Genomic DNA, 19,045 nt, shown 5'->3' with positions numbered 1-19,045 from the left:
CTGCCACAGTTACTGGGTTATTTATTAGATGCAAAAAATCACCCTGGCTACTTTTTTTTAAAGGAAAAAAATGAAGTTGTATAGCAAGGACAGTGTTTTCACCAAGAATGGGGATGAAGGTTGGAGGGTAGTTGCAATATTTTTACTATTGTGCAAAATTGCCTTGCTCCTGTGTATTGTAGCTTCCATTTCTGGTACTCCTGGTGGGAACAATCAGGTGAAAATTGTGGCAGTGAAGTTTACAGCTGTGCTCCTCTGCTGGTGTTAAAATCTATAGAAGGCACTGAAATTTTATTTTTTGCTTGCTAAGGCTGGAAACTCTGATAGGCTTTTTGCCTTCAGGAAGATTTATTTGTGTGCTACTTTTAATGGATCGCTGTGCTTGTTATTTTAGGTTGTGACATTTTTTATTTAGGGGTTTGAATACAATAGGTCTGAGCAGGCCTAGGGAACACACTGTTACACAGGGTAGAATTTAAAGAGGGTTTTTAATGTGTTCAATATTTCTTTGTAATTTCTTTCAATCAAGTAGTACTGAACGCGCATTCTGAAACCAGTGTGGTCTATTGTCATTAAAACATGCAGCTGGAATGTTAGTAAATGCTCATTGGAACAGCATTTGCTCCAACACTTTTCTGTATTAGAGTAATTAATAATTACTTATTTCACACTACATTTTTAGAACAATATTTTCACTTCCTTGATGTTTCCACACAGCATCTCACACAGTGTTAGACCTCTGGATTTTTTAATACATTCTATACTGCTTTAAGAATAATATAATTACCTAATATTGATAATCCTTTTACAGTTTAAGTGTTCATTTTGGCAGAGTGACATTTTCAAAATATGTTTGATATCAGAATTAAGTACATCCTGATTACTTCCTGTCAAAGGCTTAAACCTCCAATGTTGTTAGAAGCCCAACACCTTTAGACTAAAAGAATAGAAGACCTTAAAGTGTATTTTCCACTTTTTAAATGTACTTTTACACAAAAACTCATCTTCCCTAAGTTGAAGTTATCTCAAGATGTTTAAATGCTTCCTTGTATAGAACCCACGTGATTTCACTCTGCTGTGAATCCTGTGAAAGTTGGACTGTACTATCCTGTACATAGTAAATTGCTGACACAGATATTTTCATGCCAGGAAGGCAAAATTAAATAAATGAAGAATTAAAAAAACCTCTTTTGAGGTGCATGTGTGGTAACCAATGTAAGAATTTTTTTCTAGAAGTTTCCTGTAACCATTATTTTATTTTTTGAATAACAACATCTTAACAAACATAATGAAACTCTTTTAAGTGACTCTGAAAAGCAGCATTTACCCAAAGAGGAATCATCCAGGAGCCCTGGTACTTTAATGTGGAAATAGAGTAGTTAGCTGAACACACTGCCGTGTTTTTTGACATCCATTACTGGAAAGACAAAAGAATTCTTTATAATCCTCACACAGTTCACACAGTCTCTTCCTGAGTAGTCTTCCTTTGTATTTACCACTGCTAATAAGGTAATCATTGCAAATACTGCTTCCCTCAAGATTTACCGTATAAACGAATATTTTAGAAGTTGTATTTAAGTTCAAACACAAAACAAACTTCCAGTTCTTCTTTTCACCTCATCTCTCAGAACTAGAACTAAGGAAGGAACTGTTACATTTGATTGGTACATTTGCAGACTTTACAGTGTCAAAATAACTTTAGTCAGAATTGCAAATCTGCTGGAGTTTGGAATCATTCAATAACTGCTTCCTGAGAATTTGTACAAATATGTTTATTTGCTACAATATTTGATTGATTTGTTTATTTTGCTGTTCCTGTTACTTTCTCTGTCTGTACCTTGTAGCTGAAGCATTGCAGTCGTTACATACACGACTTGTTTCCTTCTTTGATCAAAAACTTGGACCCTGTCCCGCTTAGACACCTTCTTAACCTTGTCTCAACTCTTCATCCCAGTGCTCACACTGAACAGGTAAAGACAAGGCCAACAGAATCGCTGTCATGAGAAAAGCAAGTAAATGAGACTGTTAAACAACAATTATGGATTTGTCTTCCTGAAGGAATGCAATAAAAGGAATATTCACTAATGCAGAAAGGGAGAACTCTATGAGTAAAGTTGTCATGTTTCTTCAAGTACACCTTTTCTGGCTTTTGAAGTCTAATCTTTAGAGATTTTCAAAGACTTCATAACCACTGACAGAAGATTTTAACTTCCTGTCTGAAGTTAGAATGTGTTTCACACAACATTAGTTAGTTGATTTGTTTATTTTGATGAGTTTATTTTGGTGAGCTGTAATATTGGCGTAGAGAAAGATGAACAGTGGATCTTTATATCCAAAACCTGCTGCTTAATGGTACTTTTCCCTGGTTTTCTTTCCAGACCTTGTATTTGGCATCCATGCTGATAAAAGCCCTGTGGAATAATGCACTGGCAGCTAAGGCTCAGCTGTCAAAGCAAAGCTCCTTTGCATCTTTACTGAGTACCAACCTGCCCATGGGAAACAAAAAAGGTGCGTGGTTTTCCGGTAGATCTGGGAGTTAAATTTGGAATTTTCATAGTCTCCTTGTTGAGTTTGGACAAAAAGCAGGTATAGAACTTTCTCCTTTAAGTATTTTTCAAAAGTGTCATGCTGGCATATTTTTCCAGCAGAACTTGAGGCTGTAGATGAAAGCATTAAAAGTCTGTGAGTGCATTTGGAAAGCTTTGTGTTTCAGATCCATTCTGTTTGTATAGCTAAAGTAGTCTGTGTTTTTCTTTTTCTTTTCTTCTTAATTCAGAAGATGATCCCTAACTCATCAGTTAACTATTCTTGTTCTACTGCACATCTGTAACATAATAGCTACATAAAATCTTACAAAAGCTTACCTGCTTTTTACCTAGTTTTTGGTATTGCATGCTGTTTCTGATTTGGTTGTTCTGTTTTTTACTTGACTGTGTCTTTCCCCACAGTCATTACTAAAGGTGCTGCCAAGCCATTTTACTGTAGCTTCCCTTTCTCTTCCTACTGCTGGTTTTTGTGAATTATGGACAACTATATGCTGACAAAACGATTTTTAGTCACTTATTTTTCCATCCTGCTTTTTTCCTTCAGAAGAAGAGGAGCTCAGAAGAGCAGCCCCTTCCCCTTGTAAGTATCGTTTTAGTTGTACACCACAATTTGATACCACAGTGCTTTTGAATTTGAGCAGGATTAGAGTAAATTTGAAGTTCTGTTTTTATGAGAAGTCAAATGAAATGATATTTTGAGTAGAACCTAGGAAATTTGTGTAACTGTGGCAAGAAGAGACATCGAAATACAAACTTTGTAGTAAAGTGCTCAGTGTTCTAAATGAAATTATTAGTGTTTCGGTACACAGATTGTTTGAGTTATATATCCCTGTTTGCTGGAAGAATGCTCAACATTTGAGGCAGATTTATGCAATGCTGTTACATTCCAGTAATTACCTGTCACAGAGTAACTGGGAAATGTGGTTTTGAATTAGGGTCACCAGCAGCAAGCCCTCAAAGTAGTGACAACAGTGACACCCATCAGAGTGGAGGCAGTGACATTGAAATGGAGGAGCAGCTGATAAACAGAACAAAACATGTCCAGCAGCGACTTTCGGACACAGAGGTATGAGTGAGAGTCTGAGTCTGGGAATTCTGTTACTGAGTTGCCTGTTATTAGCTATTAAATGATTTTTTAATCTGTACTTGTTTCAAAACCACTTCAGACAAATGTATTCCTGCATTTAAATTGTGTTTCAGTTAGGTTAATCTCTTAGTAAGGGACTGCCAGACGTCGTTTCTGTGTCACACTGTGACTCTTAGCACGTGCAAAGTCTGTACATACACCCTGTTAGCAACAAGGTAATGCAAAAAATCAATTATTAAATATGAATCTTGCTCAGAGCATTTTGTCATCAGCAACCAAATTGAGAAAGAATGAATTGAAACTTGTAGATGTGACACATTTCCTCCTAAAGGAAGAATGATGTTTGAATGATGATGATGATGATGATATTAATTATGTATTTCCAGTGGTCCTTTATTTTCCCACCAATCTTAAAAAACCCCGAAATAATTTCAGGAATCCATGCAAGGAAGCTCTGATGAGACAGCCAACAGTGGTGAGGATGGCAGCAGTGGGCCTGGGAGCAGCAGTGGCCACAGTGATGGATCCAGCAACGAGGCCAACTCTAGTCACGCCAGCCAGTCCGCCGGGAGCCCTGGCAGTGAGGTGCAGTCGGAAGACATCGCAGATATCGAGGCTCTCAAAGAGGAGGAGGATGAAGAGGAAGAAGACAGGAGTCACAACCCCCAGAAAAGCAGTAGGAGCACAGATCTACGAGGCAGAAAACTGGAATCACAAGCGGGCATTTGTTTGGGAGATGCCCAGGGGGCGCCGGAGAGGAGCGGCGCCAGTAACGGGGCGGGCAAGGACCATGTTTTTAACACGGACGCGGTGCCGCCGGTGGACAATCGCATCCGTATGCTCGATGCTTGTTCTCATGCTGAGGATGCAGAGCACGACATGACAGGGGAAATGAGCACTGCTCACATTTCACAAGGCTCTCAAGATTCTTGTATAACTCACACAGGGGACTTCCTCGGGGAAACTATTGGGAATGAATTATTTAACTGTCGACAGTTCATTGGGCCACAGCACCACCACCACCATCACCACCACCACCATCACCATGATGGGTAGGTAGCTTGGCATTTCTTCTGGCTCCTTCCATAACAGAAATAAAAGTGGTAGCAGAATCCTCCATTTGGGCAGAAATTGGTGTATGGACATTTTGCTGTAGCTCAGGATAATTTTGTCTTGCAGAAATGACATCATTTATCACAGACATTTTATCATGCTATCACAGACAGTTACACAGAAATCTGATTTGTTAACATCTGATTAAAGGTTTCATTTAAGTTTTGCTGTTGAATAAATAAGACAGCATTTAAGAAAATGTTAAGAATGTTTTGGAAAATGCTGCATTTAGTTAACATTAAGAAGCCAACTCAGTCATCGTGCTAGTGAGGCCTTCAGTTTATTTATCTGTAATTGTTTTTCTAGTTCATACAAGGGCTGCTGTTCAAACAGATGATTCATCCTGACTTTAGCTTTAGGGAGATGTCTGCTCACTTGTAGTCTGCTTTAAACAAGTTCCTCTTTGATATTGTCCATTCTGATATACTTCTTTTACAGGCATATGGTCGATGATATGCTTAGTGCAGATGATGTCAGCTGCAGTAGTTCTCAAGTCAGTGCAAAATCAGAGAAAAATATGGCAGATTTTGATGGGGAGGAGTCTGGCTGCGAAGAAGAGCTTGTACAGATTAATTCCCATGCTGAGCTAACATCTCATCTTCAGCAGCACCTCCCTAACCTGGCCTCTATCTATCATGAACATCTGAGTCAAGGTAAGAGTGATAAAACAAAACCTGAAAAACTTAGTTTGTAATTCTGAATTAGTCTCCAGTAATTAAAATAAAATAATGAAATTATTTTAACCATTTTTTTGTATTTGTCCTAAGAAGCCATGATGACTGCTGAGAACTTAACATTTCTCCAAGAGATAGATTTTTGAATCTGTGTTCATTAGTGAACACAGAAACGTTCATTTGTGTTTAGTTGTGTTTATCTTTGTAAATCCCTCCCCCCTTCCCATTTCTTCTGGAGCTTTTAATGCAAATTAAAACAAATAAAGGCACAAAAGAACCTAGTACGTGTGTCTTCTAATAGCTTATTTAAGTGTAAAGAAAGGTGGTACTGAAAGTAAGATTTCTTTCTATTTTCCTCTCTGAAACCTTCTGCAGTTTTTGTTCTGGTGGGTGCATATTACTGTGAGTTTGTACATTTGACATCATAAATTAACCTATAAATGAATTAACCATAATGGGCTCTAGAGAAGAGAATTCTGGAAAAGTGACTTAAAATATGACTTGATGCTTTTGGGAGCTTGCTCTAAAGGGCATTTGATGCTATTTCATCTTACACTGCCAAATCTTCTAGTTTACTTCAGGGTGCAATTTAAGATGCTACTAAAACACTTCTCAAGAATTATATCATCTTTCCATATGCTATTTTGGCAGCTTTATTTTCTCTTTTACCCTCTTTTTAAACATAATGGAGAGCAGAGTTGATGAAGGGTTCATGGTTTTGTTCACTGGCCTGGAAGAGCCAAGTTTGCTCTTATCCAGCAGACAGCAAACCCAGTGCTGTTTATGTATTTCCCTGAAATAATTGAGTAAGAAGTTTTTATAATAGTAATTTCAGCCTGAGATTGAACATTGGCATTTTTTTCTCCACTGCAGAGTTGAATAAACTATTAAAACTTCATAAATCTATAAATCAGCATATTTTTTTCAATGTTTTCCATAGATATTACTCATCTAACTGAAGATTCAAATTACTGGTTGAGCATGAGGCCTTCAGTGCAGATTATTTTTGACACCCCTAGTTTTGCATGTGCAAATAATTACAGTGTTCTATGTGCAGTCTGAATTTTCTACTTGACTTTGCTGTTGCATGAAAATAGTATCAAATAGTAGATCAATGAATGGTGCCAGCTGTGGGCACAGAGAGGAAGGAAAATGTCTATCAGTGTTTATGAAAACATGATGAGTTTCTAAAATCCTGCACTTTGATGCTTTAGCACATGGAAAAATGGTGTTTGTTTTTCCTGGTTTTCAGTTGGATGGAGGGAATCTTGTAGCAGGAGGGGAATTTATTAAAATGTGCTCCTTTCCTGCATTCCAGCCAGGGTGGTTATGGAGATAACTCCCTTTGGACCACGGCACTACAGAAAGGCTTAAGAAACATTTTAATTACAGTATGAATTAAATTAAAAAGCAATTGCATCTGCAGTTCTTCAGTGCTGTTTTTAATTGCACTTTGCTATTAGCCAAAAGCAGTGTAAATATTGGCCCAACTGCCCTGTTGGCTTCTTGTATGGTCTTTTAAGAACCCATATGTGGAAAAAGGCTGCAATTACAGTGTTGTTGCACTTTGAAATAGCCAAGTTAACAAATAAAATGTGTTGTTGTTTGTGCACTTAGGGAGTAATGTTCAATTCAGATGGTTCCTTCTGTTTACTCACTAATGCTCTTTATATTTTGTCCAGGACCAGCAGTTCACAAACATCAATATAACAGCAATGCAGTGACGGACATTAATTTGGATAATGTTTGTAAGAAAGGAAATACCCTGCTGTGGGATCTGGTCCAGGATGAAGATGCAGTAAGTTGAATACCTGAAAACACTGGTTTTTAAAAGAAAATAAATACATAGTATTCATTGACTTTTCTTTCTCCTTGCTGTAGATTCATCTTTCTGAAGGGTTAATAAATGAGGCAGAGAAGCTGCTCTGTTCTTTAGTGTGCTGGTTCACTGACAGACAGATTCGAATGAGATTTATCGAAGGCTGCTTAGAAAATTTAGCAAACAACAGGTAACTTTAATCATAAATTGTCTGTTTTATAAGTATTTTATTTCTGCAACATACCAGAAATCCAAGTTGGCTATAATAGTTATTTCATTTTACAGGAAGACAGCGTAAACTAGGCAAAAGCAAAAGAATAAAAATAGTTTCCAAAGTGTTGTGGATGTTTCTGATGCTCCATTTTTTTGTGTCTTGGTTTCCTGAATTTCTCATTTTGTTGTATTTGTCTGTCCTCCCTTCTGCCAGAGGTTTTTGCCTTCCTGCCTTTGGTAGAATCAGGTCTGCACCTCAGTCAGTCGAGTGCAAGGTCAGGTGCCTTGGCCATAAGCATTTTGAACTCAATATTTAGATTTTACATACAAGTGGCTGAGGAACAGACAAGTTCTTTTCCACCAAGTCTTTTATGGGGTCTCATTTCTGTGGGGAAGGAACAGCTTGACCTCAGATGACTTGTTTTAATACCAGCTAAAGCTGTGAGATTGTACTGGGCAAAGTGGCATTTATTTTCACGATACAATTGATAGCTGGACATCACCTGCTGTGTTGTGGTGTTACCTTTTTGCTGAGAACTGCATTTGTGAGATGAGCTTACAAGTATGCTGAGAGATTAATCTCATCTGTGTGTCCAGGGAGTTACATGTAAAGAATTTGAGGTATGTGTAGTTCAGGTTCAGAAAACTTCTTGGTTGGCTTGATGGGAGATTGCACAAGCACGGGAAGGACGTGGACCTGTTGGAGCACATCCAGAGAGGTTGATTAAAGGGATGGAGCCCCTCTCCTGTGAGGAAAGGCTGAGAGAATTGGGACTCTTCAGCCTGGAGAAAAGAAGACTTTGGGGTGACCTAATTGTGGCCTTCCTCTACCTGAAGGGAGCCTGCAAGAAGCATGGAGAGAGACTCTTTACAAGGGCCTGGAGTGACAGGACAAGGGGGAGTGGCTTCAAATGGAGAGTAGGTTTAGAGTAGATACAAGGAGAAAATTGTTTATTGTGAGGGCAGTGAGGCCCTGGCACAGACTGCCCAGAGACGCTGTGGATGCCCCATCCCTGGAAGTGTTCAAGGCCAGGCTGGGTGGGGCTCTGAGCAACCTGGGATAGTGGAAAGTGTCCCAGCCCATGACAGGGGCTGGAATGAGGAGACTTTTGAAGTCCCTTCCAGCCCAGATCACCCTATGATCTATGATTTACAGAGCTTTCCTTTAGTCAGTTTGCTCACAGAACCTGAGCTTCTCAAAGGAATTTTTAAATCAATTATTTCAGTTTTGTAGCAGTCACATGTTGTCATCGTTTCTCTCTTTCTCCCTTAGATCTGTAGTAGTTTCACTTCGTCTTCTTCCCAAGCTGTTTGGAACATTCCAACAATTTGGGAGCAGCTACGATACACATTGGATAACAATGTAAGTAGGCCCCTGTCCCAGCAGTGCTGGCATTTAGGGGGCTCTTTGGTGTATTAAAACCTTTGAAAGTTGAAGATAAAACGGAGTACAGCATTTCTTTGCAGAACAAACCATGCAACTGCCTGGTGTAACTGTAGAGAACAGACTGACGGAACTTCTGGGAAAGTGACAGTGATTATGAGGAACTTTTCTTGGCCTTTTTGACATGACAGTTGAACATATGCCCAGTCCTGAGTTAGACTTTTTCTGTATTAGGGCCGTGAGGAACAGTTTTCATGGGCTCAAAAGGGAGTGTTCTGTCAGTCCTATGCCTGAAAATCACATTAGGAAACCTTAAGAATTGCAAGGAAGAAGAGGGTACAGTACTGGAAAATGCTCCTGAATTTGTGGTAGATGGAAAACTGAATGTGTACTTTGGGGTTATGTGTGTGCCATTTTCCTATAACAGCTGTCTGCTTTCTGTGGCTTTTCTGATCTTTTGAAGCAAACCATAATACTTTGTCCTTTAAATTGCCACAGGTGGGCAGAAAAGGAACTAAATATGATGAAACTTTTCTTCGATAATTTGGTACACTACATCCAGGCAGTCAGGGAGGGACGACACAAACACGCACTGTAAGTACACAGCAGACTTGGAGCGTTGGATATTTTATGGTTTGAAACATTTCTGCTCTCTTCTGTTACTTCTGATGTGTTCTTGTAAGTAAATACTTTCTATAGGGACATTTTCTGTTTAGGGAGACAAAGGTCTGTAAAAACATTTTAAATAGCTCCTTTTTCTTAAAAAAATCCCAACTCTTGTCATTTTTGTTAGACATCATGTTGAGTATTTGTGTGCAAATAAAAGATGAAGGTTTAGATATTCAAGTTAAAGTGATTTCATATCACTATTCAAATGGTTTAGTTTTAAAATTTGTCATTAGCCTTTGCGTAATTTTTTTGTTTAACACATCCAGCTGCACTTTCTAATCTGTGTGATTAAAATCAGGTATATATAAACAAGCAGTACAATTTCCAGCTCCCCAATCCCAAAGGAAGAGACTGTTCATGTTTTGACAGATGTCAAAGTCAATATGGGCACCCACATCTGAAAAACGTTGCTATTTATGGGTCCAATTTAGCTTCTTCAAATCTAACTTCACCCTTTATATTAGATGTTGCTTTAGTGAGGAATTACTTAGAAAGGTGGGATCCTTTAAATTCAGGTAAAATGATAAATTATTCTGCTCCTTTGACCATCAAGCTTTTACTGTATAAACTGAAATAAAGGTAATCTTTTTATATAAGTTATGAAGATATTTTTATGAAGAATATGTATCATCTGGAATCAGAAATTCAGAGTAGAAATACCAGCATTTTACAAGTTTGGGGGAAAAGAATTAAGTAGATCCTGCCAGGTGACAAAATAATGCACTTGAATTGGACTGTAAGCCAGAAAGCCCAATCCCATTCCCCTTCTCAAATCCCAACAAAAAAAGGATTTTATCTAGTGACAACTATTGTGTCATTCCGCTCTTTGGGGTGGTTTTGCAACATCTGCAGCTGGAGTCTGGGCCATGCACTGAACTAGAAATTCAGAAAGAAACTTGTAAGAAACAATTATTAATGCTTTTAAGAGGCATGTGTCTGAGTAGGATAGGAATTATGACAATAAACAATCAAAATTCTGTTTTTATCCAAATTTACATTTAGATACAGCCACAGCGCAGAAGTTCAGGTTCGTCTTCAATTCTTGACGTGTGTGTTTTCAACTCTGGGATCTCCAGATCATTTCAGTGAGTATTTGAGGTTATCTTACCATAGAAGCACCTCAGAGTAAGCAAAAATACTTCCTAGTAATCCATGTCAGCTTAATACAGTATTTTAAACATGCAGTTTAAAATAATCTCTGAGACAGTTTCAAAAGAAGGAAGATTTTCTGGCAAAAGCACAGAACCAACACTGGAATTCATATTCTGTTGCGGTTTTGTGAGAACAAATTTTCATGTTCTCTGTGCTTTGGTTTTTCTAAATAATAGAATAGTAATTACTAAAGGAAGATAATACATTATGTGCTTATGGGCTTTGGTTTGTGTCCATAATGTTCCCAGAGATCTTTTACTGAAGTACTGTATTTCAAAAAGGAATAATTCCTTAAATTTTAATCCTGTCAGAAATAAATTTTCTTTATGAAGAAAGAAATGACACTTTTTACAATTGGTATTTGAGTGGTCTCATTACAGATAGTCAAAGTTACCATACAATACATTTATGTGTTGTGATCTGACATAGATACTCTGATTTTTCTGTGTGTATCCTTGGGTTTTGTGGAATATTTGGTGTTATAAAGGAGTAGTTAAAAATACTTCCCTAATTGTAGGGTTGAGTTTAGAACAAGTGGACATCCTGTGGCACTGCTTAGTAGAAGATTCTGAATGTTATGATGATGCACTACACTGGTTCTTGAATCAAGTACGGAGTAAAGACCAGCATGCCATGGGTATGGAGACTTACAAACATCTCTTTTTGGAAAAGGTATGTAGAGAGTTAATTGCAACCCTGTAATTCCAATAGAGATGCTTCATTCCTATCAACACTGTTTAATGGATTTAAAATTGTTTCTATGGAAATCATCTCTTCAGTAGCCCAGGAGGGCCCCACTTGTCATGCAGACGTTTTTCTCTGCTTGGAGAGAGGAGGGAAATGGATTAGTGGGAGTTCTTTTCACACTACTATTTACCCAAGTGTTTCTTTACAAATAGCCCCTGTGTTGTATCCACAGCTGTGTAGCACTTTTATTTCAATTAGAAAAAAAAAAAAAACCTGCACAAAACTATAGTTTGCTTTATGCTGTACAGCTTAACCTGACTGAAAAATGGACTTTTGTTTTTGGGAGAGGCCTATACATCTCAGCAATACAGACACCAAAAAGACAAATATGCAGAGCTTTTTCCGAGGGGTTCCATTCATCCATTTTGACAGATGACATTACAAAATGGATAGATTGTGCAATAATTAATGTAGTCTAGTTCTTTCCCAAGGTTACACGGGTTCTTGTCTAGTTTTGTAATGTATAAGGTTTTTGAATGCTAACAAATTCTTTTGCTGTTGATAAGTTAAGCAGCTGATGTTGAAATAACTTTTTTTTCCCCTCTCCATTGTTCAAATCAGTGGTGAACTGTTCAAGACAATTATAGTTGATTTTTTGCATTGTGTCTAAAATTCAGGGTGTGATCTTTTGCAAGAACAAATTCTATTTGCTCTACTACATTTGAATATGGTGAATAATAACAGTGATTAGTAATAACAGTGCTAGTGAAATAAATACCCTGTAATTGCTCTCTATTCCATCACTGAAATTTTTTTGCATACTAAAGCACGTTGATTTTGTTTAGATGCCACAACTAAAACCTGAAACTATCAGTATGACTGGCCTAAACCTCTTCCAGCATTTGTGTAATTTGGCTCGGTTGGCTACGAGTGCTTATGATGGTGGCTCCAACTCCGAGGTGAGCCTGAGTTCTGTCTCTTGCTTTTCTTCTCTCTGGCATGTGTGGATTTTGTCTCTAAAGGCAGAGATAGAAAACCACGAAGTGATACCTGTTGCCTGCATCTCTTTGTGCAGTTTATCATATTGTTAACATAACTGACATGTATCTACTGGTGAGTTCAAGGAATGGATTTGTAACATTTACTTATCTAATGAAGAAGAGTGAGGTGACATTCTATTAGTCATACTTATTTCTGACTAGAAATCTGTTGTAAAATGTGCCTCAATTTATGTATTATGTGCTTTAGAAGTTTTTTATCCAGAGAAATTACCTCATAAATGAAATTATACTTAGAATATATTCTCTGAATTTGAGGCAATATTTTTTTCTTGCAATGAATACTGATTATAGTTGTGGTTTTACAGCTTCATTTGAAAGTATTTCTTTTTGTCAAAAATGAAAATCGGCTATTTTGGATTTCAGCCAGTTCTCCTCATGTTTCAGACTTTGAAAGTGTTTCTGAGAAACCTAGAGTTTTGTAGTAATTGGGTGTGTGCAGTGATGACAGTGCAAGCAGTGGAGAAAATGAGATATTGTTAGTGATTGAGTCAAGAGGCAAAAAGAATGTCTCAGATCAGAAAAAAGTAAAATAATGAGGCAATGTTTTGTTGCTGTGTTTTTCCTTTTGTCAAACAGTTGTGTGGCATGGACCAGTTCTGGGGCATTGCTTTGAGGGCACAGTCTGGTGATGTCAGTAGAGCAGCCATCCAGTACATCAACTCTTACTACATCAACGGTATGAACTTTAATTTTTATCTTTTTTTTCTGTTTAAAGTGTTTTAAAGAATACCTAGCACTATTCTTTTTTTATTCTTAGTATTAAAATGTGTTGTTCCAAGGCTGTGCCTATATAATTGACTTGAACTGGTATTACAGGTAAAACTGGTCTGGAAAAAGAGCAGGAATTTATTAGCAAGTGTATGGAGAGTCTGATGATAGCTTCGAGTAACCTGGAGCAAGACTCTCATTCGAGTCTGACCATTATTGAAAGAGGGCTCTTAATGCTGAAAACACACCTGGAGGCTTTCAGGAGAAGGTAAAAAACTCTGTTGACATACTTGGATGCAGAATTTATTTCTACTCCTCTTACCATAATGATGAGTGTGTTAAGAGTTAATATTAATTTAAGGAATGGTTTCTTTGTGTAAAGGAAAGCCAGTAGGGAATAATTGTGAAAGGTAATAAATAAAGTTTAAACAGTTACCAGAGTGGGGCCCTTGTTCTTGTATGAATGTGTGGATGTGGTTCATATTTCCCCATCCCTCACCAAAGAAACTTCTTTAAAGTTATTTTATTAGAAAAATAGTGAGGATGTCATAACTTCCTCTTATTTTGAAAAAAAAAACCACCCCAGAAATTATTTGCAGGTTTTGTCTTTCTCTCATTGTTTAGCAAACATTTGTGTTAAATAGGCTTTGACAAAAACACTTTTTCCATGTTTTTCCTAAGGTTTGCGTATCACCTGAGACAGTGGCAGATTGAAGGCACTGGCATCAGCAGTCACTTGAAAGCCCTGAGTGACAAACAGTCGCTACCTCTAAGGATTGTCTGTCAGCCAGCTGGACTTCCTGACAAGGTGAGTGAAAATTCCTTTTCCTGGCAGACCCTACCCTGTGAAATGTTAGGAATTCCATAGTGCTCTTGGGAAAATAAAACACCTGTTTTCTTTCAGATGACCATAGAAATGTACCCTAGTGATCAGGTGGCTGATCTCCGAGCAGAAGTCACACATTGGTATGAAAATTTGCAGAAGGAGCAGATAAATCAGCAAGCACAGCTTCAGGAGTTTGGCCAAAGCAGCCGCAAAGGGGATTTCCCTGGTGAGCTGTTTCTACCTGGAAATTTTGCCTTTACAGCTTAAGTGATGGTGGGGTTTTTTCCCCCCCCAGATACCCCAGCTAAGCAAGCATTATGATTTATTTTCTTTAGCTCTGGTTCTAATTAGTACCACCCTCACTTCTAATTAATAGTGTTGTTTCTTAAGCACTACAATTTATTTGAAATTGCAAAGAAAATATGCATCTGTCAGAAGTCCTTGGATCTATCCAAGTTCCATGTTCCAGTAGATTTCTCCCCCAGTTTATTTTTCTTCTTGTTGTTTGAATTGTTATTTTCTCTAAACTGGAGATACTGTTCCACACAACTTGATAAAGTTCTATATTTCTGTATATCTTATTCTGTATTGCATCTGATTCATACACTTCTGGCTGTGCCATTGATTTAGAGTTTGAAGCCATAATTCAAATTCATAATTTATGCTCTAGATACATGTGTTCCAGTCAGGTGGAAGATCTTCTTTACTCCTGCAATTGCTTTTTAATTTATGGTCATCCTGTAGCAAAAATTATTCTTCTGCCTGCTTTGAGGCTTCTCATTTGGAGTGTCACCTTGCTCCTGGATGGCCATTGCTTGCTTAGTATAGAGAATATGCATCCTGTTGCTGTTCCCTCTTAATGTGTTTGTGAGTAAATGAGAATTCCTGCTCTATCCTTCAGGAGGATGTTTTCTAAATCCTCTTGATGTTATATATTACAGCATTCTAATCACTTACTGCTGTTCAAAATGTTTTCTCAATTATCTTTATGTTTTCTTGGTTTTTCTCTCATTGTAAGCATGAGATAGCATGTAATGAATAATTATCTGAACAAATTCTGTCCATGAACAGCTCCATCCAGCACCACTGTTAGTATATGTTTAAACATGATTCAGACTTGCTTTTCACAGTTTAACAACTTTTAAAAAACATGTTTTAGCGAGACACAATGTAAGTAAACCAGACTGAATTTTGGATGCATTAATTGCCTTCTTTGTAAAATCCTTTTCCAGCCACTCATCAGAAGCAGTTTTAGTAAAGAAATTGTCTTGTTTTCCACCATTAAGCAGAAAATATTTATTTTTGTTGTAACTGGGATTTTAGAAACATGTGGTCGTGTTGGGCAAAGTGTGCTGTAAGAAGAGAGGCTTGATTGTCTGCACCAAATGAAATTCTTATCTTTTAATTGGTCAGGTTTCTTGTTCGGTGATGAGTTCTTTGCAGGGTGTTCTCAGTTTTTCGTTTCTCAAGTGGGTGTGACTTCTTTGCTTCCAACTTACATTTAAGTGAGATTAATCATTGCTTCTTGGATTTGACTACAAGTGTGTGGTACAAGGGGATTTTGTTGATGATCACAATCGTTTTCCATTGTCCTTCTGTGGCACAGTGTCATTTACTACAAAATATGGAAGGCATGTTTAAATTTCTAGTATAAACACTTTTCACTACAAGGTTGGGTGACCTGTTATTGAAAAGGTTATTTCTTAATACATGCAAGTAAATTTAGATTAATGTAATCACCACTTTTCTTAAGGAAAGGACATTCAGTTTTTGCCTCTTTTTCTTTGCTGCTGAAGGGTGTACTATTCAAACTATGAAACTGAAGCTATGATTCCAGAATTTTGCTGAAATAAGCTTTTGTCCTAGGTGGCCTCATGGGACCTGTGAGAATGATTTCATCTGGGCATGAACTGACAACTGACTATGATGAAAAAACGCTCCACGAGTTGGGGTTTAAGGATATGCAGGTACTGCCAGCATGGAGAGCAGTCACTGGAAACAGTGGCCAATACTTTGCTTTAGTGTTCTGCAGCTGGTTCCTGTGTGTGGGGCTGGGTGTGATCAATGTGAGGCTGATACCAGCTCAGGACTGGAGTCTCCGCAGCCTCAGGGGCAGAATAAAGGAGTTCAGCTACACCATGAATGCCTTAAGTGAAGGCAAACCCGAACTTCATTTGTGGCAGTTGTTGAAAGTGCTGCAAAGTAAAGCTTTGATTACAAAATAAACATTTATCTTTAAGTTTTTAATTCTGATCCTTGTGAAAAAATTCCATGGCTTATCATAAAGTTGTCTCTCTGCACCTTGTCTCTCTCTTTTCCAGATGGTGTTTGTGTCCCTGGGTGCCCCCAGGCGAGAACGGAAAGGTGAAGGTGTCCAGCTCCCAGCTTCCTGCCTACCTCCTCCTCAGAAGGACAACATTCCAATGCTTTTACTCCTGCAAGAACCTCATCTTACCACCCTTTTTGATTTGTTAGAGATGCTGGCCTCTTTTAAGCCTCCTTCTGGAGAAGTGGCTATGGAAGACAGTGAGGTAATTTAGAGTAATTTTATTAGAACAATTACATTTAAGTCTTACTTAATTGGATCTGGCTTTCCTGTGTAGCCTACTTCTTGTGGACTCTGGTCAACTGCTGGAGATGTTTATTGCCTGCTTTTTCACTTATGGTAAAATCTTTATCATCATTTCTCTTATTTTCTTAGCAATATTGTTCTGATATATTTTAATGTTCCAAATACTGTAGAAGCTGTAAAAGTAATTCTTAAGAAACAATATTGATTATTTAAGTAGGTGTGGTGACTCACAATGGGAGGTAGCTTGAAGAAAGGTTTGTAAAGTTGTATTGCAAAAACTCAAGCTTTGTCTTGTATGCTATCATTAGCTTGAGGAAAATTAAATAATATATAGTAGATTTGAACCTGTAGTTTACTTATAAGGTTAATGTGCATTTAAATATTCCAAAATATGTGATATGATTTAAAGATCATGTAACTTATTTTCTTACAAGTTGAGACTTCAACTATCATGTCCTAATTATTTATTAGATAGGAAACAGCTGCTTGATTAAGGATAAGTACATTTTTGGGCTTTGAAATCTCATTTTCTCAAAGAAGTTCCCAATAAGAATGGCTGTGGTTTGGTTTTTCAGAGTGCAAGGTGTGAAGAGCTCCATCTCCATGCAGAAAACTTATCCAGACGTGTCTGGGAACTGTTAATGCTCTTACCAACGTGCCCTAATATGCTGCAGGCATTCCAGAATATTTCTGATGAGCAGGTGAACAACGTTTTACATATTTATCTCTATTATACATGAATGTTTTGGCATGCAGTGTTTTAGTTGAATTTTCCCCAAATAGGAATGTTAAATAGTAAATATGTTAAGTGTGCTGAGATACAAGTAAACCTAATAAATCTAAAACTAAACTGAGACGTCAGCTTAGCTCCCAAAGTTTTTTATCATTTTTTTTCAAAATTTATTTCATAAATGAAAAGAATAGTCAGCACTAATGATCACAATCTTTTGGCTTGGATTCAAAGAGCAGTTTCTTCAGCTGTAGCCTGGCTTTAACACTGTGACTGTTGTGATAGTGATACTTCTGTACTCTTTTCTCGAAGTTCACAGCATGGGTTGGTTGGAAGCATAGTTGATTTTGTGTCCTACAGATGAAAATATTATTCAACCTCTTTAAAAGTGGTTGAAAGTACATCCTAACAGATCTTAGATATAACAGCTTTTTATGCACATATGCATCAAAATTTTGGTGGAAGTTACAGTTCAGACTGTAACGTTTGCTTTCCTCTAGTTTAAAGTTGTGTGTATGTTAGCTTGCAGTAATGTTGCCTTTTCATTATTCAAATTGTTAATCATGTATAGAAATATGCTTGGAATTGTCTAATTTCAGATAACAGATGAAATTAAACCCCAAATAATTTGTCCATGCCACTTGAAAAATCTTCTGCCTTAACTTTTAGGTAATCAGCATTACATATAATTGTGTTAATTGTTTTCTATCTTTTTTTGCTCTTTTAAGGGTAATGATGGCTTTAGCTGGAAGGACCTTCTGCGAATAAAAAGTGCCCATAAACTTTTGTATGCCCTGGAAATTATTGAAGCTTTGGGAAAGCCCAACAGGAGAATAAGACGTGAATCCACGGTAATTTTCTTGCACAGAATATCTGTGTTCCTCTGAACCAACACATATATCAATGATTTATTTTATAATATTATCATTCTTTAGCTGTTTTTACAATTAATCTTGTTTATCTTTAGGGAAGTTACAGTGATCTTTACCCAGACTCAGATGATTCAAGTGAAGATCAAATAGAAAACAGTAAAAACACGTGGAGCTGCAAGGTTTGTTTTTCCTACAGTATTCTATGATACTTAAGACAGTTTTTCATGGGAGATATAAAATAAAAACCCTTTTAAAACATCATCTATCTTAAAGTTTCTTATCTCAAATTTAGGGATAACATTTGCAAATTTTTCTGTGTTATCAGGCCTGTAAATTTGTCGCAGCCATGTACAATTATTTCGCTTGTTTTCATGAAATATCCAGCTGACTAGTTTATAATTTATTTATTCATTAATTTACAAAGCTTAGGTTGGTATCTAACTGATCGTAGTGACATTTCTGTGTCTGCTTCATCTCACATTGGTTCCATAATATACTTACAGTTTGTTGCTGCTGGGGGGCTCCAACAGTTACTGGAAATTTTCAATTCTGGAATCCTAGAGCCTAAAGAACAGGAATCGTGGACTGTGGTAGGTCTTTATTCACCCTTTCTCTCCAGAAGAATATTCCTGTTATTTGTAAAGACTTTTAATACTTTGACCCTTTGTTACAGTAATTTTTTTGTTGTGAAATGGATTCATTCTCTGATTGAAGCCACCAGAGTCTATGCCAGTAGCATTTGTTTTTTGAGTATTTTATATTCCTGGAAGAGTTTATTTAAAAGAATAAAGTGTGTGTGTGTGTGTGTGTGTGTATATATATATATACACACACACACTTCTGCTTTTTTATGTTTTAAAATCACCCTTCCTGTTTTTCTGTGTAGTTGGGGTAGATCATGGAACCTTAGAGGGACAAAAACCCAGGTTCCT

The 19,045-nt window shown here is 37.3% G+C and overlaps 1 protein-coding gene across 6 annotated transcripts in view; it reads left to right on the top strand.

The window, feature by feature from the left end:
- LOC121673499 (ubiquitin carboxyl-terminal hydrolase 34) overlaps positions 1-19,045 on the top strand; it is a 91,336-nt gene that overhangs the window by 48,350 nt on the left and 23,941 nt on the right. For all 6 annotated transcript variants that reach the window (XM_042046833.1, XM_042046836.1, XM_042046834.1 and 3 more), the window contains exons 11-33: positions 1,845-1,970; positions 2,379-2,508; positions 3,091-3,126; positions 3,482-3,612; positions 4,069-4,685; positions 5,185-5,399; positions 7,103-7,218; positions 7,302-7,429; positions 8,726-8,815; positions 9,335-9,430; positions 10,508-10,590; positions 11,175-11,329; positions 12,190-12,303; positions 12,982-13,081; positions 13,222-13,381; positions 13,795-13,921; positions 14,018-14,165; positions 15,806-15,906; positions 16,261-16,470; positions 17,087-17,212; positions 17,970-18,092; positions 18,209-18,292; positions 18,617-18,703. In XM_042046833.1, coding sequence (XP_041902767.1) covers positions 1,845-1,970; positions 2,379-2,508; positions 3,091-3,126; positions 3,482-3,612; positions 4,069-4,685; positions 5,185-5,399; positions 7,103-7,218; positions 7,302-7,429; positions 8,726-8,815; positions 9,335-9,430; positions 10,508-10,590; positions 11,175-11,329; positions 12,190-12,303; positions 12,982-13,081; positions 13,222-13,381; positions 13,795-13,921; positions 14,018-14,165; positions 15,806-15,906; positions 16,261-16,470; positions 17,087-17,212; positions 17,970-18,092; positions 18,209-18,292; positions 18,617-18,703 — 3,303 coding nt within the window. The remainder of the gene's footprint in view (positions 1-1,844; positions 1,971-2,378; positions 2,509-3,090; positions 3,127-3,481; positions 3,613-4,068; positions 4,686-5,184; positions 5,400-7,102; positions 7,219-7,301; positions 7,430-8,725; positions 8,816-9,334; positions 9,431-10,507; positions 10,591-11,174; positions 11,330-12,189; positions 12,304-12,981; positions 13,082-13,221; positions 13,382-13,794; positions 13,922-14,017; positions 14,166-15,805; positions 15,907-16,260; positions 16,471-17,086; positions 17,213-17,969; positions 18,093-18,208; positions 18,293-18,616; positions 18,704-19,045) is intronic.

The sequence above is a fragment of the Corvus kubaryi genome, unplaced genomic scaffold, assembly GCF_017639235.1.
Source record: "Corvus kubaryi isolate FWS band 111438036 unplaced genomic scaffold, C.kubaryi_AGA036_p1.0 65464, whole genome shotgun sequence".
Taxonomy (NCBI): Eukaryota; Metazoa; Chordata; class Aves; order Passeriformes; family Corvidae; genus Corvus; species Corvus kubaryi.
This window is presented reverse-complemented; position numbering and strand designations above follow the sequence as displayed.